This window comes from Gadus macrocephalus, chromosome 10, assembly GCF_031168955.1.
Source record: "Gadus macrocephalus chromosome 10, ASM3116895v1".
In the NCBI taxonomy this organism is placed as follows: Eukaryota; Metazoa; Chordata; class Actinopteri; order Gadiformes; family Gadidae; genus Gadus; species Gadus macrocephalus.
The window spans coordinates 17517599-17538394 of NC_082391.1; the positions used below are offsets into that span (position 1 = coordinate 17517599).

Below are 20796 nucleotides of genomic sequence, written 5' to 3' on the forward strand. Positions count from 1 at the left end.
CAGTCATCACTTTATTTAACAGTTTATTTCCGGGTGCTTTTATAAACCCAAACTCCCCGCCATGTTAAAATGCATCTCAGGAAGGGAAGACTCCAGTGGGCCTGTAGCAGGGCGTCAGGGTCACGGTTTACCCCCTCCTATTGCTGGGCTCTTGTTCAGTCGTTCCCACTATATCAGCCTCGGCTTGTCGGGCTGTGTTTCAGGATCCCAGAACGTGGAGTACAAGAAGAAGGTGTGGCATGAGGACTGCTTCAAGTGCTTCGAGTGCAAGCTGCCCATCCGCGCGCAGAGCTTCCTGAACAAGGGCGACGACATCTACTGCGCCCCCTGCCACGACAAGAAGTTCTCCAAGAAATGCTTCCATTGCAAGCAGGTAGGCTGTGTTCCTCTTGTGATTATCCTCGGTTTCATACAGACAGAACCAGAATGAATTGGACACACTCACAGGTTCACGGTCAATGGATGTGGGCCTCTGATTCACTTTATTTGGATAAGGATGGCTTGTGAGAGGCTAAGGATTAATCTAAGGGAACGAGTCCAACTCAAGAGTCACTCTTCCCGGGGTTTAGTTGGGAGGTGCAACGTGGGACACCAAGCCCCACACAAATCAACAGTGTCCGTACACTGTTTGAACTGACCACTTATCTAACGTCCTCCCTCTGTGCGTCAGCCAATCACCACCGGGGGCATCAGCTACCAGGACCAGCCCTGGCACTCTGAGTGCTTCGTGTGCCGTACCTGCCGCAAGCCCCTGGCCGGGGCGCGCTTCACCGCCCACGAGAACGACATCTTCTGCGTGGACTGCTACAAGACCGACGTGGCCAAGAAGTGTCACGGCTGCAAGAACCCCATCACAGGCGAGCACTGCTAGCACACACACACACACACACACACACACACACACACACATTATTTAAATAATTCGATCTAGAATGTACGCCAGAGAATAAACTCTAAAAACGGAATTAGGTGCTGTATTCCGAGGCAAGGCATGTTGAATCAGATAACACCCTTCTTACGCCAAGGACTTTCTAATTGCCTTTACATAGGCAGGATTATTCTCTTCTGTACATTCACTCCCCGCACACTGAGGTCATCTGACCTTGGTATTTTGATCTGTAAACGCCATTAAATATCTGGCAATTCCCTTATTACTTGCAAAAGACCCATTTGATGTCCGCCCAACTCTAATGAGCTTAACATTCACTACTTTCATTTCAAGAAGCCTGATTTTTCGACTGTAACTTCACTGACTGTAATTATTCTGCTGCAGTGAGGTCCAATCTGAAACCAATTAAAATGTGTCCAGTGGCAACGCAAATTGAAACCGCATTCATTTCTGAACACACAATCCACACAGACTGCTCTGTTGTGTTTGTGCTGGCGAGTGACAGATGTCCCTGTGTGTGTCCTGTTCCGTGTGGTGCTGCAGGGTTTGGCCATGGCACCAACGTGGTGAACTACGAAGGCTTCTCCTGGCACGAGTACTGCTTCAACTGCAAGAAGTGCTGCCTCAGCATGGCCAACAAGCGCTTCGTGCTCAACGGAGAACATATCTACTGCCCCGACTGCGCTAAGAAGCTGTGAGCGGCAGGAAAAGGAAACGCTCCACTGAGGTCCAGAGGAAAGATCAGGCAGAGGGAAAGTGTGTTCAAGTGGAAGTACAGCTTTTCCTAGAAATTATTTTCAATGCTATTGCAATTTTAACGTTAAAAATGCTTGTATACGTCTTTTCCACGGTAATTGGTGATAACATCCACGCTGTATGACATTGGGAAGGGATCATGTAAAGGCTTCCTTTTAAGATTGCATGAACCGTTAGTAAGTATGGCTTTGGGTTAAAGGGGTGATATTATGGCACAAGATGTGATTGTGATTAGCCATTACAAGCCGTTTGAATATCGGCCATTTCCAGATTTTCAAATGGCTAATCACACTCGCACCTGTTGGCATTTCCAGGGGCGTTGCGAGGTAGTGTGGGGGCCCCAAGCAAGGGGGCCGATTGTTGACGGGGGGGGGGGGGGGGGGGGGGGTACGGAGCGATTGTTGACGAGGGGGGGGGGGGGGGGGGTGGGTGAAGACGTGGCCGATAGATGAACTTTTTTTTTTGGGGGGGCCTTTTGGGGGCCCTAGTAGTGGCCCGGGGCCCCAAGCAATTGCCTGGTATGCCTAATGGGACGCGGCGCCTCTGGGCATGTCACCCCTTTAACTAATTACAAACAGTGAATGTTTCATGGCTATATATTAGCAAGTGTTCTTTGGCGAGCCTGTGAATTATAATAATACAAGCTTTTTTTCTCCTGTTGCCTTACAAAGAAAAGCCCTTTTCAATGGCTCTTGGAATCATTGAAAGAGAAGATTTTGCTTTCTTAGCGTTAACTGCTGCTAATCCATACAAGCTTTGATACATATTCCAAAACAATTTTAGATGCTTTGAGAACCTTATAAGCATTTACTAAGATGATCAAAAAAGGCATTGTGAGTTTAACTGACTACGCCTGTGCTTTAATAATGAATAAAAACAAGGATGTTAATTTCCCCCTGGTGTAATTTAATGAGTGCAAAAGACACAAGAAAAGTAGTTTTGCAAAAGTTTATTTTTTTTAAACAGTTTGTATAATTTCAGTACACTTAAGATGTATTTACAAATATAATTTTTGGACAGGGCTTTATTAGGTTTGAACAAAAACCCTCTATTCAGAGCGAACTTGAGAATGAGAGAGAAACAAATATTCAATTCACACTGTCGCCCTAGTTGGGTCGACTGATTGTCGTGGCCGAGGTATGGGTGCGACAAATTCGTATTATTTAAGTAATTCTATCAAAATAAAAGTCTTAACCTAAGGCACCGTTCTACTCAAGCGCTAGACCGTGTTGTCGATAAAAGAGCGGTTCAACTCTGCCAGCGACGCTTTTTTATCCCTCAGCCTGCAGAAATGTAACCGGCATTAAACATTAAAATAAAAAAATTATCCGAGCCTGAAATCTAGGAGTCCCTTCGAGCAGCAAGCAGCAATTGTCCCCTACACGTTTGCGTTCTGTATGCCTAGTTGTGCCTACGATATAGAAAAGGACTCCACATGCCAAAGGGCTTCACTGTGAGGGCTAGGGAGTGGGGAATTCTAGGTTATGAGTAAGAAAAAAAAATGAAATAGTCAACCAAGTATGTGGACAGTGACTGAACAAGCCAATTCCATCACAACCAATTTTATTCTGCAGTAGTACAACTGCCTCACAAACCAGTAATTCATAAAAAAAAAAAGCCTCATACACAGCATGTTAATTTTGAAAAAGTTACAATTTAACATTTTCGTTGAAACCTTTGGATAAATAATGGATGAATGCTAAACCTGTGTTGCGCTCAGAAACATGTGGAATGATTAAGGGCGGCTTATTGAGTGTGTTACATTCTTTATGCTTGTTATTTAAAGCGTATCTCTATGCTATATGGTCTAGCCAGTAGATATATATTTACAAAGTGAGTGGATTTAACCAGACACACTTGAAGGTCCAAAAACTAGGGAGGCGAAAAAAAAGGTCCATAAAAAAATAACGCATATTTGGAAATGTCAAGCGTTACGAACTTCAAGCTTTCAACACGTTTGTGTGCATCAAGAAAAAAGATAATGCTGGACATGACTGACCGAACTCTAAATTCTTTCCCGTCCCAATGGTGTTTAACAATGGTCAACGTGCACTGTTGCAAACTTCCAAAAGTGCATTGGTGGGAGTCCACGTCAACAAGCCTGCGTTATCAATCCAACAGTAATCCACATCCTGTCACATAATGGGAGACCAGAGTAAGCCGACATAGAAAGCAGTGAAGCAGCTCTTTTGTACACCTTCATCCAACCACTGCGGACCAAGCCAGTGATTCTGGATCAGAGATTTAGGACCAAAATGCCATTGAAATTAAACATTCCCTGGAACACAGAAGACCCCCTGTAACTCCCTGCCACGGTTTTAGTCTAGAGATGAGCGCAGTGTAAAGTCTGAGGGGATGGGGGGGGGGGGGGGGGGGGACACACGCACTGTGCCCAAAGGCAAGGCAGCGCTCAACTCACAACCCAAGCCCTTAGCTCAAGTACAGTAACAGACACACCAGACGACTACACCCTTTCCTTAACATGGCTTCAGTTGGCCTAATACTGATTATATACAAAAATAACACTTAAATACATACATAGAAATATGTAGAAATATATTTCATATACAAACAGCCAAATTATATATATATATAAATTAGAATCATTTTTTTTTTTGCCAAGAGACGCTTGCTTTGCGTGTATTTTGTAGAGAATCTTTAGTTATTAAGGTTATTGGGATAGCACACACACAACAGTCAAAGGACCCACACAGATAACAGTATAGACCATAGGACTCCATTGCAGCATGTTTAAAAACTTGTCGGCCCTTAAGTGAATTTACTTCTGCAGCATTAGCCCTGAGCAACTTCGGGGATGTGAGACAGAAGCCACACCACTGTGGAGTACTGAACACACACACACACACACACACACACACACACACACACACACACACACACACACACACACACACACACACACACACACACACACACACACACACACACACACACACACACACACACACACACACACACACACACACCTTAAGTGGAACAAGTGCAATCATTTCAGATTGGACCATGGTCTACGACAGCTTTCACTGGATTCTATTCAAATGCGAGTATCTATTAACAATGAGTCTATGTACACATGTAAATTGAGCGAAACACGAGTCAAGTTACGAACGCCTAAAGTCAGTTCCAATGAACGGAAAAACACAACGGACGACAGCGGAAACTTCTATGAACATCGAGTTCACGGCACTGAGCCCATTGATTCCCAGAGGCCCCCAGGGAACTATGGTCAAAGGTGTTGGTTGTGACGGGCCCCTGGGGGTCTAGGGTGAAGGGTACTGGGTGTTGTAGGGAGCACTTGTGCTCACCTAAATCGGAAAAAAAAACGTCTGGTGAAAGGAGAAAAGATAGCTGGGAGACATTGGGAGGGAAAGACAGGACAGGAGAATCGGTCCTTCCAGGAAGCTGTATCCAAAGTGTGTGAACACCAGCCTTGTAGACACACCTTTTTCCTCTTCTGAATATGCTTTATCATGTGTATGAATCATAAGCAACTTGGGTTGTTAACTCACCCAGAAAGTACATTGCAATACCTATAAGGCCATGTTGCGGGGATGTTGAAATTTAATTTTGCATTACTGATAAAACAATTACTTTCAGGAGAATGACCACATATAAATGTTCCTTTCATGAAATCACAATTTCCACTCCCCTTTACATCCACCCAGGTGTGCGTTCATTCTGGAATATTCTCAAAAGAGAGAGAGAGAGAGAGCGAGCGAGCAAGACAAGAGGGGGGGGGGGGAAACGACATATGATGAACAGCAATGGACATCAAAAGAGAAAAGGACTTATAAATTACAACACCTCACCGCTGGCAAAATGAAAACCATAAAAAACATTTAGAAATATAAACCAAACCAGAGAAAACTAAACCACGCACGTAGAAGTTTGAGGGGACAAAGAATGACCTGATGGGAGAGTACACCATTTCTTCTGAAACGGTATGATCTTATTTTTTCTTTGTGGTTCTGGAGGTACGGTTTCTCCGCCATCTTGTGGTCCTACGTTGGTTGGCTGAGAGGGTCCGGGTGAGAACAGAAGGTCCAATAGGAGGGGCAGTTGAACGGAGGGGGAGGGGCTAATGGAGGAGTGTTTGGAAGAGCTCGGCCGGATGGGACGACTGGGAGTGCAATAGTACGAGGCAGAGGGCGGAGCCAGGGGCATCAAACCTCTGCAGGGGTGAGATACAGAGTTAATATATACTTAATATATATACTTATATGGAATTGACAGAGATTCAAATACACACATTGACCCTGGTTCCAGTGAGGATGTAGCAAAATAACTAAACAAACATTAAAAAAATTTCAACAAAAGATTTCCCTCTCAAATCCAATCGTCATGAATAAAAAGGAAAAGAATAACACAAACCTCATTATGAAAAATACATAGTTTTTATATTTTATCTGGCAGAACGTACCACATACGTGCAAATTCTACACATGGAGAGCTTATGGAGAGGGTACCACTATTAAAAACCACACCTACTATGACTAAACTTAAACACTCCCACCCCCATCCTTCTTGGGGCTCACCTGCCAGGGCTTCCAGGGGCTGGGGGGAGGAATGCATGCTCTTGACCCCGGGGGCCCCGTTGTCCTCGAAGGCCCCGCGGGGGGGCCCGTCGGAGGCCCCGTCACAGTCGATCAGGCCCTGGTTGCGGTCCTCGGACTGCAGCAGGGGCCGGCTTTTGGAGTGCACGTTGAGGTCGATGAGCTCCTCGAAGCTCCAGGGGCCCGGCTTGCCGTTGACCCCCGGCACCAGGCCCGCCTTGGAGGCATCCTCCTCGTTCAGGAACTCCGAGCCCTCCACCAGCCGGCTCTTGGGAATGGGGCTGGAGGGTGAGAGGGAGAGGGGCATAGGTCGTAAGAGGCTGGACTTCTACTGACATTCATTTATTTTTGCTGGTAAGAAGCGGGGGAGAGGAAGTTCATAACAATATATACATCTTTGGTTTGGATCACAATATGAATATACAATCAAGTCCCACAAGCAGTGGTTAGCCGGGTGTGTGACTGCGTGGGTGCGTGCCGTACCTGACGGCCTGGGTCCCGTCTGTGCTCATGTCATTGTTGTTCTCCTTGTCGTCGGTGTCCGACTGGCCGTTGACGCTGCCCACGGGCGTCTGCCTCTCGCTGACCGGCTCCCCGGCGGCCACGCAGCACTCCTCTTCCTTAGCAGCGTCGGCCTCCCCGTCGGCCTCCCCGTCCGCATCCTCATGATGGACCATGTCGTCCTCTACGCAACAGAAAACCAGGATGGAAGAAGTCAGTGGAGGACCCCCGTGGGTGAATACATAGGTGGGCATGGGCGGACATTAGGGGTTTGAACAAATTTTGATACGCCGATATGCCATCGCCCTTCTTCGTGCGATACGAGAATCGATACACTGACGCCAAATATTGATATAATATATATTATTTTTTTCTGAGAATTATTTTGCATTTTAATAATTTATTCATGAAGAGTTAGACAGGAAATACCGCCCCAAAAATCGATATTTTAATTAATTAAATAATTTGTCAAATTTGATTGTCAAGCAATATGTAAGGGATAATAGAACCGGCGACGTTCTATACATTATCCAGCTTATTACACGGCTACTTGCCAAAACGAAAAAAAAAAACTTCACATGGTGTGTTAAAATTCATTCGTAGTGTTGATCAGCAGAGAAATAGTCTGCCAAAGACGTTGACGTCGCTTAGCAACCGAAGACGCTGGGGTTGACAAGTTACCAAAGACGTCATTAGAGGCAAAACGTCCTTCGTTTTCCTTGACAGCAGTCAATTATACTTAGCAACGGTGAATTATCAAATATAATTCACCGCCGGAAGTTGTGAAAAGCCCATGCAAGTGAACGGAGCGTTCCACGGCATTGAGAAGACCCGTGTAATAAATATCGATAATTGCGGAATCGCTTTGTTGCGATATTATCAGTATCGCGGGCCATGTATCGCGTGTCGCATTGGGAGGTACCCTGTGATCCCCGACCCTAGCAGATATATGCAGGCCGCAAGAAGGCCTAGTGAGAGAGGAGTGGAGGTCTGGCTCATGGTGAGAGAGAAGTGGAGATCTGGCTCATGGTGAGAGGTGAAAGATCTCACCCTTAGCTTCACAGTCAATGTCGTCCACGTCATCTTCACCATCGTCCTGGTCGTCTTTATCATCATCATCACCGTCTCTCTTCACAGGAGATACAAACGTCACATTGTCAAACACGCACACAATACAAACATTGTCATATTGGCACCAAACATGTCCTATTCTCACACACACACACACACACACACACACACACACACCAGAACTCACCTTATCGCTGTCTTCACCTTTCCTTGTTCTCTTCATTATTTCCTCAATTCTCTAAAATGAAAGAATAGAATGTTTGAATGCCTACTTAAGATATTTATTGCATCACATATGCAACGAACAGAAAGTAGTGTTAGCTTTGTCTTGCCTGCTACAGTAGTCACTGAGAACATTACGATTTGTTGGAAATTAATCACTGTGATAGTGCTTGTGTGTGTCTGCCGGGTTTATGGCGGTGTGTGTATGCACGTGCGTTGACAGCTTCAGACGATACCTCAGGCAGCGAATGAGGGCGATATGGTTCATTGCGTTTAATTATGGTCATGATTTATAATTACGTTGTCGTTTCATGTCTGGGCAAATAAATAAGACCGACATCAGCCTTGCCTCGGGTTATAGCCTAACCAATAAAACTCTGTACTGAACAAAACTTTCCAAACAAAAAGACCATCCATCCAAACCAGGTTACGATTTGGGGAAATGATCTAAATGCAATTATTTCGACCAATATTGCAATTACAATTTTGTGTGCGATTTTTCTTTTTAAAGTTCCTTATGTTGTGTATTATTCACTAAACAAGCAATAAATCATTCTATAGCATGACCAACGCAACATTGGAAGCAGTCAACGTATTACTTGCTCTTTCCTTTAGGCGAGGTCTATGTGTTTAGTTGAATTGATTCATGAATTTATATTATAACATCTCAAAAATATGAATCTTACTGATCTCCAGTCAGTAATGGTAACAAATAATGAATTTTTTTATCATATATACATGTATATATATTTTTAATCGCAGCCTTTGCGATTTGCAAATCACGGCCGGTTTGAATTGGATTAACCGTTCATCCCTAGCTCCCACTGAACGTCTTTCATCCCGCGTCTACGTCACCTTCTTCCTCTCCATGCGCTCCTGCTGGTTCTGCTGCAGGACGCGCTCGCGCTCCACCCGCACCCGCTCCGCCTCCTCCAGGGCGCGGGCCTCCGCCTCCTCGCGCTCGCGCTGGAGCTCCTCCTGCCTCAGGGCCTCCTCGGCGGCCAGCCTCACCCGGTCCTCCTCGGCCAGCAGCGCCTCCTCCTCATCCCGCTGGGCCTTCTCCTCCGCCTGCCTCTTCTGCTGCTCCTCGCGCTCCAGCCGGGCCACCTCCGCCAGCCGCTGCTCCTCCTCCTTCCTCAGCCTGCGGACGGAGGAGGCGGGGGGTCACGTGGGGGTGGAGAGATGCGGGAGGGAGTGTTTGGGGGAGGCGGAGGGGGAAACGGTACGCAGGGGGGAAAAGTATGCGGAGGAGATCATCATTCGATAAAAGCTCGTTTTATCTCTTGAGCTAGTCCAAATCGCTTATTACAGTTTAGTTTTTCCCCTTCCTAGTTTTATTATCAAGTATTACAAGGTGACATTTTATACCACCACGTGTGAGCCACTTGCATGCCGTTTTGAAAAAGTGGGCGTGCCCACCTAGATGTACGCTAGATAGATCAGTCTACCAGCCTACCAGCCGACCCGGTGGACGCTAGCAAACGTTGCTCATCTATCCGTCATACATCTAGGTGGACAAGCATTACGATGATGTCAGAAGAGGCAGATTTTCTGAACGGCTTGTAACAGCTAATCCCCATATTATACCACCTGGTGGTATAATATTATACCACCAGGTGGTATAATATTATACCACCAGGTGGTATAATATTATACCACTTGGTGGTATAATATGTCACCTTTAAGACAAAAAGAAACACCACAAAGGTTTCGTTAACGGCATAAACACTTTTTCCCCTATTCAAGTGAACGCACAACAACAACACAATATTGCTAAGCGCATTCTCCCCTCGGTCGGCTGATCCAGAGGAATTAAAGCACAATGAGAGCTCCGCTTTGTTAGCCGTCCAGCCACTGTACATAGCACTGGCTCCCGCCTCACCTCTCCTCCTCCTCCCTCTGTACCCGGAGCAGCTCGTCCTTCTCCTTCTGCTCCCGAGCCAGCCGGCGGTTCTCCGCCAGCATCTTGGCCGCCTCCTCCTTGGAGCTGGTCCCCACCATCGCCTTGGGGTCTTCGCCGCAGCCAAGGGAATAAAAAATAAAAAAAAAGGGAGAACCCCACCCCCCCCCAAAGATGCAGAGGTTAGGATCAGCAGAACGAAAGCCAACGTGGGTCAGACGACTTCCTGTCTACCGCGATGACCTCAGCGCGATCGAGAGAGCGTAGCGGCGAGCGGGTGACTGAAGTGGACGATCCACGGCGCAGGGGGCTGACTAGAGGAGAGGTGGCGCGCGGGTCAGGGAGGGGCGGCGGCGCAAACAGCCTGGGCGCCGGGGACTCGTGCAGGTTTTCACATGATCCCCCCGGTCCCAGCCTTATCAAAGGGCCCTCTGTGAGGGGCCGGCGCGCCGACGCCGGCGTCTGTAAACGCCAACCGGTTGCAGAACAATCAGGTGGTGTGAGTCTGTGAGTTCGGGGAACTGTGAGGATCTGGGTGGGGGGGAGGGGGGAGGGGTTTCAGACTTTTGGTCAAACTGCACCAGCTCTGTTGCAGTGGTCTTCGACTGCAAGTTCAACAAAGGCTAGTAAAAGAAAAAAGGGAGACGCAATCCTGTGATTTGTGGGTTTGCCCGCTAGATGGCAGCAGGAATGCACGCGCATAAGGACACTGTACTTGGTCAAACTCCGATCGCTCCTCATAGTGGTGCGTTGGCGGTACTGCAGTGTCGCAGGCGCCCGCTACAGTGTCAACATTAATCACAAACATCCTGGTTGGATATTTAATAACCCTTCCTAGGTGAGAGCCAATATCCAGACGGACCAACCAACCCTCCCTGGAGCCCAGCGTGGCCATAACAAGCTCTTTGTTCAAGACGCCGTTCAAACAGCATCAATAATCCATTGGCAGGAACACAGGAAATGAAGGCAGGACTACCAATATAAGGGTGTGATCTGATATTGTATTCCATCCATACTGTTCTATTTATTATGGTCATTGTAAATATATATTAATGACTTATTTTGGTTTGTCTTAAAATGAAAAAAAAAGGTGATTATATCTAATATGTAGAAGATTAAATGCAAAATATATGTTTGTATTGTATCTAGTGCATTCTCTCATGCCTTGTGTACCACTTCCTCTAACAATGTGTCAGCTGCAGCTGCGTTCTGCTGTGTGCCAGAGCGCGTACACGGGCACGGCGTCTCACCGTCTTTGTCCTTGCTCTTGCTGTGGGGGGCCGGCGGGGCAGGGGAGGGGCTGGGGGAGGCGGCGCTGGCCTGGCCCGCGTCGGGGGACGGGGGGTGCACGGGCTGACCGGGCAGAAGGTCCTTGGACTTGGAGTCCCTCTTGCGCAGGGTTTGGGGTCCCGTCGGGGTGAGAGCCGGCTTCTGGATGGGAGGGGGTTTAGAGGCGGGGGCCGCGGCGTTGGGCTGTGGGGACGGGGGGCGCTGTTTCCCCGCGCCGGGGGAAGGGGGCCGGGAGCGTGAGCCTTGCCTATGGGGGGAGAGAGAGAGAGAGAGAGCGAGAGCGAGCGAGAGAGCGAGAGAGAGAGAGGGGGAGAGAGTGAGAGAGAGAGAGGGGGAGAGAGCGAGAGAGAGAGGGAGAGAGCGAGAGAGAGAGGGAGAGAGCGAGAGAGAGAGGGAGAGAGCGAGAGAGAGAGAGCGAGAGGGGGAGAGAGCGAGAGAGAGAGAGCGAGAGAGAGAGAGAGAGAGAGAGAGAGAGCGCAAGAGCGAGCGAGAGCGAGAGAGAAGTGAGTCGTTTTGTACCAGACAGCAACAGACTCCTCGCTAGTCACACAAACGCATCGCTGCGTCTACAGTCCTGCAGACGGAGAGGGTGACATCAGTTCTGTGCGTGCGTGCGTGCGTGCGTGCGTGCGTGCGTGCCTGCGCAGATCCGTGCGTGTTCTTACTTGGCTGCCGCTGGGGAGGGGGTCCTCTTGGGTGCTGGGGAGGGGGCTCTCTTGGGTGCCGGGGACGGGGTCCTCTTGGGTGCGGGAGGGGGGGCCGGGGAGGGTGACCTGTTGCGGCCCAGGGAGTTGGACGGGGACGGGGGGCGCTGGCTGATGGGCGAGGTTAACCTTCTGTCCTTCTAGGGGTCCAGAGAGGTGGGCGAGAAGACATGGAATGGGGGTTGCATGTTATTATTCCCACCTTGACAAACAGTTAGAATCATGACTCGTATGCCTGTTTATACATTTATTCCAATTAATTGGACAAAATCTAAATAGAGTAACGGACACATTTTCTAAGATGGAACGAGAGCATCCCTGTCTTATTGAAGGTGGTGAAATGCTACACGTATGCTCTTGTCCGTAGCTGTTGCCCGTTTCTCCACGGTAGAGATTTGACTGGGTCTTCAAAATGGCTTCAAAGGTCTCATCGGTGAGTAATATTAGACGGATGTGGCTTTCGACTGCTTCCTCATCCATTTTTAATGCACGTGTCATGTTTGGCGCTGTCGGACGCAGCAGAGGTCAGCCAGGGCGTCCGCAGCCACTGCGTGCAGATGCATCGAAGACACAGACACAAATGTACGTTTCCTATATGCACAAAGCCACCGTGGAAGAAGGTGGGCCTAGATGACCCAGATTTGCTCAAATTGTGATGCACTGCAAAGTCAACTATTAAACCTTGCAGTCAACACATTGTGGTTGCTTGTTTCAGAAGGTGTATCTGCCTTGGTTTCACAGCCGGCTTAAAGAGCCATCGTTTGTTTAACAGACAAGAGGAAGAGGGGGAGGAAGTGATGTGAAAAAAACGGAGCAGACATAGCCATTGTCTAATCAGATGACCGTCAACTCCCATTCCTGTCTATTCAGACTGTCAAGCTCATCTAAAGCCACGATAGGCAACGACAGAGAAACCTCAATAGAGGGATTTTCTTATGCATGCAGGAGCTTCGCCTAGAGACGTTGTCGACACAATGCAATACTGATCCAACAATAAACAAAAGATTATTATTCCATTTTGCACATAATGCCAATACTGTCACACATACCATCTTATCAGTATATGCAGTGCAAGTCAGATTGCAAGACGCAAAGAAGAATAACCCTGTTCTGATTCTGACAAGCATACTATAAATTAGCCTCGTAAAAAGCATCATCAGTAAAGAAATAACATCCTAAACATAAACTTTAGGATCGATAAAAGTTAATTTCCCCAAGCACGCTATATGACTGTGTGCAGCAGGCAGGGAATGGAAAGTGGGAGAACTGGGAAATCACCGGTCATTGACAGGTGGCACTAAGGCCGGGCGTGGCTCGCTTTGCATGGGCCAATCTGTTCCATGTAGAGCCGCTCTACTGTGGCCGCCATTGTCTCAGCGACAGGGACAGTATCCGACTGTGTCCACAGCGGAGAAAGACTTGCCGGCTGGCTGGCTTGACCCAGAGAGGGAACAGAGACGGACACTCCTCAACCCATGCTAGGCACAATACGGCCTCGTGCTGCCATTTCAACAGCTTGCGTGTCTCGTCTACTAAAATACAAAGCATTGACGTTTCAAGAATGAAGAGCTGTGACTCATTATGGTAAGAGCCAAGCCCATATCCATCTATATCGTAATGAGCCTAAAAATATAGTCTCATTCCTCAGACCCACAAAGAATTTGAGAAGTAGCTGATCTATAAAGGGACATTTGGATACTGGGCAACTGAAAAATAGAGACAGAACACTTCTCTCTTATGATTGACAAGCAAGGGAAACTATTCGACAAGGCCTTCACTATACAGGCCGTTTTAAAATTATAAAACAAGGGATGGATTTTATCTGTAGCTAATTCGTGATGCACAAGTAAGGTATAAGACAGCCAGTTTTTTTTGTAAATTCTATCTTGTAGCATCGTGGATGAGCCCTTTGGGCAGCTTAATGCGACAGCAATTCTAAATGCATCCCACTAACAGAAACAACCCAGGGCTATCAGTCCCTCCGCTTCCTTTACATTTTACCGGGTTCCTCCTAGTATAGCCATCATGCTAACCCTGACCTCAACCTGTCCAGTGTGTCGGTAGAGCTAGATTGTAGCTGGTCCACGTCACGCTCCGGTATAGGACAGGTGGACACAATAGGCTTGTAGGTGGGGTGATACTAGTGGCCCTCGGAGATGATATATCCAGGTGAATGGATCCTCCTGTAATCTGACCCCAGATCTGATTCTTTGTGATGGAAGAGAATCAGCATTCCACCGGCCGAAAGCCTTAGCGTGTTACCTTGTCATTAAGTTAGCTGTAGGGAACAGCAACCAAAGCCTACAACACACCTAGGTAAATAGAAAGTATTTACATCTAAAACTAGTCATTTATAGATCATATCCAATTTAAAAGCCAAGACATTTCACGTTCGCCGACACTGTTTTCTATGTATTGGTGGGAGGTGCAATGCTGATGTTCAACTGTTTTCCGTCGCCCACTCTGCAGACCATAATGTTGACCTGGTTTCTTATACATTTGACCTCAGGCAGGGTACCAGGAAGTGAGAAAATGCACATTTTTGTGACGTCAATAGATACGCGTTTCTCACCCATAAATCACCAGCCACCTTATAAACCATGGAAGGTGGTGGTAGGGTTAGAGGAAGGGGGTTTGTGTTACCAGAGAGGGGTCCAGAGCGCCGTCGGCCGAGACGGAGCCCGTCATGCCGCTCTTCTGCCGGTCGATGCTGCGGCTCCGCAGCGGCCCGCGGGGCGGGGGTTGTAGCGGGCTGGCCGAGGCTGAGCGAGGACACATGTGAGACTCTGGTAAAGGAGATGGTCAGGGCAGCACCAGACCAGGGTGGTGGAGGAGGGGGGGGGGGGGAAGATGATGTGGGGGGAGAGGGCCGAGGGCAGGTGGCAAAGCAGCAAAATAGATTGGGGGGGGGGGAGGAGATGTAGGAAGAGAGTAAGAGACAGAGAGACATAAAGGGAGATGGAGAGAGAAAGGGAGATGGAGGGGGGGGGGGGGAAGAGAGAGAGAGAGAGAGAGAGAGAGAGAGAGAGAGAGAGAGAGAGAGAGAGAGAGAGAGAGAGAGAGAGAGAGAGAGAGAGAGAGAGAGAGAGAGAGAGAGAGAGAGAGAGAGAGAGAGAGAGAGAGAGAGAGAGAGAGAGAGAGAGAGAGAGAGAGAGAGAAATAGAGGGAGGGAGAAATAGAGGGAGGGAGAAAAGGAGAGGGAGAGAGAAACGGGGAGGAAGATGGAGAACAGGGAAGAAGGGTGAGAGAGACAGAGAGGGAGATAGAGACAGAGAGGGAGATAAGAGACAGAGAGGGAGATAGAGACAGAGGGAGATAGAGAGATAGACAGAGAGGGAGATAGAGAGACAGAGGGAGATAGAGAGACAGAGGGAGATAGAGAGACAGAGGGAGATAGAGAGACAGAGGGAGACAGAGAGACAGAGAGGGAGATGGTGAGAGAGCGATGGAGAGAAACATGGTGGGAGATGGAGAGGAACAGTGCGAGATGGAGAAAGAAGATGTGAAGAGGAATAACGTGGAGAGAAATATGGAGTTGATTTTGTAAGGAAAAAAAAAAACAAAAACACAAACAGCTAAGCGTTAGTTAACGTAATCCGTTAGCAGCAAACAGCATGTTTATAACAAGCCTTGGCAGAGCTGGAGGTGATGGCAGGGATCGGGGAAGATGGAGACAGACAGGTACAACAAGGCCCTTGGGGTTCAGCGCACGGCAACGACCAGCACACAACGCATGACAACGGTGAGCAAACACCAACATCCACATGCACGTACGCAAACACACACGTCTGCCACATATAGCACAGTTAGCAAACACAAACACATGCTGGTCGTTATATCGATTTTGTTCATTCGATTTAGCAAGAATAGAAAAACAAATGATTTTAGACGTCAATTCCACATGTCAGACCTTTTAACTAATCAAACTCCAGACACACGTTTGTACCGAGATTTGAGTACAGGCCTCAGGCCACAGCAAAATGGCCGCTGGACTGACGCAGAGCACTCCCATTAAATAAAAACACAAAGCCAGACACACAAAAGCCCTTTTTCATATGTAAACAGATCCTAGGCTTGGACAAACACGCGATACGGAGCAGCTAAATTCACCCAGGCTACAAACAATTAGCATTTTATAGGCCGGGGTACCGATGGTGATAAAAAGCATGAGTGTAGTAGCAGTGTAGCTTGCTGTGTCACATTGAGGGATTAGCCCCGAGCGCTAATCCGTCGGTGAGGCCTGAGGAGCTCGACCCCGGCGGGTTCCAAACGTGGCCGGTAATTAATTCTGACTCTACAGTTCCCCGGCGCTAGCATGACTGAGGCTTGGCCCCGCTGCGAGCTGCCAGTCCTGCCACGGTTGGCCCTTTAGCGCGAGAGACGGGGCCTCACATTTCAGCAGCGGGCTGCACTTAGCAGCCGATCCATACGTCCTAATGGGTTTGTAATGACGGGGTCGATGGACTCAAACGACACCCCTGGAAAGGGTCGTCAACAAAGGAGGCAGACAAAAAAAAAACACTGTAGGGCTCTTTCAAAGACGCTTAGAGCTCAAGGAATAGACCAAAAAACAAAAACAAAAACAGAAATCAACCATATGTCGGGTAATAGGCTTATGTTGTTTCATCGAGAGAGATTTATGACCCATATGAACAGAAACAAAAGTTTAACCGAATCAAAAAGGCCCGTCAACTCTTTGAGGAGAGGCCAGTCCACACACACACGTCCTGAAGCATCAAACCTAAAAACACACTGACCCCTGAACGCTAATCAATCAGCGACGCCGCACAACCAAATTGCCGGCAGCAGGGACAGTCCAGGTCACTTAAAACGGTTGCGACTCAAATCCTTTGGGATCCCTGGGCTGCATTACCACTACTGCTACCCAAGTCGCCTTCATTCTCACGCAACCACACACACACACACACACACACACACACACACACACACGGTAAGCAGCTTATGGGAGATCTCCCAGCCAGAGGCCCAGGGTCTTCTTAGACACATTGTGCCATCCACCTGGCCATGCTACCACTCTCCTAATCAGAGTCCGAGATTTAGGAATCTCAAGACGATGGAAGCACTTTGGGAGGATTCGCATCTCATGGTACATAACCGTTTCCCCCAAATACATTGAAAATACCACTTTTTTTTTAACATAGCCAATCAGAATGCAACAATGTCGACGCTGCAAGCAAACCGCCATGATTTCAACACGTCTACCCGCCACCATAAGCAACACCACCACCACCACCACCAACAAGGCACCCGTCAGCATCATGGCGGCACAGCAATAGAGTCAGGGTCTATTGCAGGGCTCGGTCTCCAGACCGGGACCCCTGGGGTTTGTGGGCGGGTACGGCAGGGAGTCGACTGGGGCTGTGTTTCTAGTGATGTGATGGGAGGGGGGGGGGGGGGGGGGGGGGGAGGTAGGGTGGGGGGGGTAGGGGGTTTGAGGAGGAGGAGGTGGTGGAGACGGATGTGGGGGGCGAGGGGAGCCTAGAGAGGGTTCCCTGCCTAGGTCTCTGGGGGGGGGAGGTTACCTGCAGCGTCTGCTCCGTCCGCGGACAGTGCGGCGGCACTCTTGCTCCTAGCTAGTGAGGCCTGGGTGGGGGTGAGCAGGCGGCTCAGGACCCCTCCGTCCGCAACGCATGCCTGCTGGGCCCTGCGAGCTAACCGGACCCCGAAACCAACCCCAAAATAAAGTGGAGGACAAAGATAAAAAAAACACAAGCCAGGAAGAAAGAGGAGGCAAGTGAGGGAGGGGGGAGGGGGGGGGCAAAAAAGAGGGGAGGGAGGTGGTGAGTAAGTGGTTGAGGTTAAGGAGGATCACCATGTGATTTGAACAGTCCAGGGTGGGGGGGGGGGGGGGGGGGAAGAGGAATTAACACACAGAAGCAAAAGTTCAAGGTTGGCTCTCGGTAGTCTTGGATGGACCTCCTCTTCACAACGCTTTGTGTATGGAGACATCACTGTAATGGTGTAAAATGTAGGGGTTTGCGAGTGAAGGGAGCCATGGCAGAGTGCTGAGAGCCAGGCCAGAGCTTGAATGTCCAGCAACAATAGTAAGTCATCACAAAACCAGAAGGACAACAAGGTCAAGACAGTGGTTCCTCGAATGACAGTGGAGGGCGTGGCTGAGAGAAGAAATAACAATCAAACCGTTAGTTGAAGAACATGGGAGTAAGAGAGAGAGGAAGAGAGAGGGGACTTCTTGGCTGGAAGGGGAAGATCATAGCACGGACCAATAGACAGAAGAGGAGAGCTCTTAAGTGTCCTTACAAATTTGGTATGGAACATTATTATTAAAATGAAGTAATACCAATTGCAGTTAAGTGGACAGTAAAGCTTTTCCATTATGAAATTTAAGTCGATATAATAAAAGTTATAGATTATAGTTCCCCTCAATTTGCCAAAGGGAAAAAGAGCTCTTGTTTCTCAGGGAAAAAATAAATAAGAAAATTAAACCATCAACTGAAGACCCTTTTTGTGACTAAATAGTTTTTAAACCAACAGGAGGAATCAACAGAGAGTTAAGTGAAGAGATATATGGAGAGCCAACCACTACGTGTAACTATGGGACCTAGAAATCGTGTGTGAAGGGGGACTTCTTGCTAAATGGCTTTTGGAGACCCTGTCAACGAGGACATCTGTTGCTGACAGACCTGTCAGTTCTGTTCTAGCCTGAGGAGTGCAGCCGCATGGCTAGCTTGTCTGGGCCCGGCTATCTAGAGCCTGCCTCAACAGCAGGGCAGTCTATGAACAACAATAATATAGGTTCAAATGCGTGGGACTCCGGGGCAATTCGAAAGGGATTATCTCGGGAAACCTGTAGTCCCGCTTTGTCGGCTTTGCGTTTATTCTCTCTCTCTCCTGCATTCAAGTCGGACAGCATTGTGTTTCAGACCGTGACACAACACAAAAAGACACACAGCAGCATGCAGCACGCTAACTATTGACACATTAAAAAAAAAAAAAACACCATCCAGACAGGGTGCACGGGACAGGAACAATGTGCGCCGCCCGGGTCATGTGCGGGGACACGTTGACACGGCTACAGAGGACAAACAGAAGCATCGCTGGTTAGTAGTGGGGTGACACACGGTGCCGGGCCGGGCCCCCCCGACACGAGGACACACGCGCCACCGGCACGCCAGAGCGCAGAGCCCTCTGACGTCATCTGGGGGGGGGGGGGGACAACAAACACTTTGTGACAAATAAACAAATCATTGTGTTAGTTTTAGCGCACAGAGAGAGAGGGGGGATCGGGGAGGCGAATAAACAAAAGCAATGCTTGGCAGGCAAACAAAACGATTCAAAGAATGAGGTTAAAACAAGATTAGCCGTTGGTGAGGTATTCGCGGTCCAACCGAAAAAGGGGGTTGGACAGAGAGGAATAAAAAAAGGTGTGAGGCAGACAACGTGGGCAGCGCCTTGTGGGAAAGGGTACAGTAAGAGAGCTTATCGGACCGTTAGAAAAGAGGCAGTGCCGCGGCCCGCTGCCTTAAAGCAGCAAGAGATCTCACGGTCGCACGGTCTCAACCTGGGCCGAGAAGACCGGAAAGCTTTGGCCGCCTGTGGACGGGACAGCTTCATGGCGCACATCGGGGCGCCAAAGAACATGTTATTAACGTGTTCAACACGTTAAAACATCAAGGAGAGCATAGAGCAACGTCGGCGAGAGCTCCAGCGAGAAACAAGCCGATGATGAGTGACGGGCGCGTGCTTTAGGTTAAAGATGGATGCCCTAAGCGATGCAGGCATGGCGATTAGGAAGTTAAAAACGTGACCGTCGATTTCACATGCTAGCCACCTTGATCGTCCGTGGCGCCCTTATCGGGTTTGGCGGGAGGGGTCTGAGCTCGGACCCCGCCCCCCCGAGAGAGGGAGGAGCTTCTCTTCAACACACTGCGGCCTATAGAGGAGAGAGGTGGGTTATAGCCAATCACAGAGCCCGCCAGGGGGGGGGGGACAAAATAGGAAGTCCCCGCCGATGCCTTTGGATGTCATGCGTGTTCAATTTGTCACTATTCATTTGTGGATTATCCAATCATAGCCGAGAGCAAGGCAGCGAGCTATAAATAGAGAGGGGGGGTAAAACCATCCCTCCCTCCTGCCATCGCTGAATAAGTGAACAGATTACAAAAATACATCTTAAGCAATCTGAAATACAAATAGCACATCAACCTCTGCGCCAGTTAAGTAGAAACAGCAATGTCAGCATTTGACCACTAGAGCTCCCATCAGATGGTAGGAGTCTATCCATTACACCAGCTGGGTGGTTGTTACTGCGGTAGCCCTCGCTTTAAAAGGGCATTGATTCCAGGGATCATATCCCTCCTCCACAACATTTCTCCTGAAGCCAGTGAGGAGGCAGGCGGGAGGGACACTATGAGGAGTGCGTGTGCGGTGGGTCGTGGATGTACTCCTGCACCTGGCTTTTCCACCTGGGGCTTTTTGCCGTCTTCCTTAGCCTGAGGAGCAATGCCATTGCTAGGCAACCGTTGACAAGACGCACTCCTCCGCTTAGCACCTGAGGGACAGTGATGAAACACGCGAGGTGAAGTGGGGGCAGCACTCGTACAGCACACTCACACTCAGTCACACTCAAGCTGTTGATTTGAATGCAGCAAGTGTGTGTGCGATCGCAGAAAAAACTTGCACGCGCATATACGTCCGCGCACGCTCACACACACTCAACACACATCAGACACGCTAAACTTGTTGAGCAGACCAATTACAACGATTGGCTAGTTGATAAGTCACCAACAATGTGATTTCTTTTTTAAATACTTTCGGATCCTTCGGGTTGGCACTGAACAAACTGCAAAAAAAAAAACGCCCTAGACACGATAAAAGAGCAACATCACATCCTGAGGGACGGAAAAT

At 48.7% G+C, this 20796-nt stretch overlaps 2 protein-coding genes across 15 annotated transcripts in view; one reads left to right on the forward strand and one right to left on the reverse strand.

Annotated features, from left to right (window-relative positions):
• Positions 1-1975, forward strand: part of fhl1a (four and a half LIM domains 1a) — a 12399-nt gene extending 10424 nt beyond the window's left edge. For both annotated transcript variants that reach the window (XM_060062992.1, XM_060062991.1), the window contains exons 4-6: positions 204-373; positions 671-857; positions 1433-1975. In XM_060062992.1, the coding sequence (XP_059918975.1) occupies positions 204-373; positions 671-857; positions 1433-1587 (512 nt within the window). In that variant the 3' untranslated portion in view covers positions 1588-1975. The remainder of the gene's footprint in view (positions 1-203; positions 374-670; positions 858-1432) is intronic.
• A 604-nt stretch (positions 1976-2579) lies between these two features.
• Positions 2580-20796, reverse strand: part of map7d3 (MAP7 domain containing 3) — a 32130-nt gene continuing 13913 nt past the window's right edge. For 2 of the 13 annotated variants that reach the window (XM_060062978.1, XM_060062974.1), the window contains 14 exons: positions 20342-20440; positions 19721-19822; positions 17451-17579; positions 14551-14693; positions 11869-12047; positions 11164-11450; positions 9896-10025; positions 8869-9154; positions 7979-8029; positions 7771-7849; positions 6703-6904; positions 6202-6500; positions 4569-5837; positions 2580-4492 (listed from right to left, as the gene is read on the reverse strand). In XM_060062978.1, the coding sequence (XP_059918961.1) occupies positions 5830-5837; positions 6202-6500; positions 6703-6904; positions 7771-7849; positions 7979-8029; positions 8869-9154; positions 9896-10025; positions 11164-11450; positions 11869-12047; positions 14551-14693; positions 17451-17579; positions 19721-19822; positions 20342-20440 (1994 nt within the window). In that variant the 3' untranslated portion in view covers positions 2580-4492; positions 4569-5829. Of the gene's footprint in view, positions 4493-4564; positions 5838-6201; positions 6501-6702; positions 6905-7770; positions 7850-7978; positions 8030-8868; positions 9155-9895; positions 10026-11163; positions 11451-11868; positions 12048-14550; positions 14694-17450; positions 17580-19720; positions 19823-20341; positions 20441-20796 lie in introns of all 13 variants that reach the window. The other 11 variants (XM_060062981.1, XM_060062983.1, XM_060062985.1 and 8 more) reach the window with 8 other exon arrangements.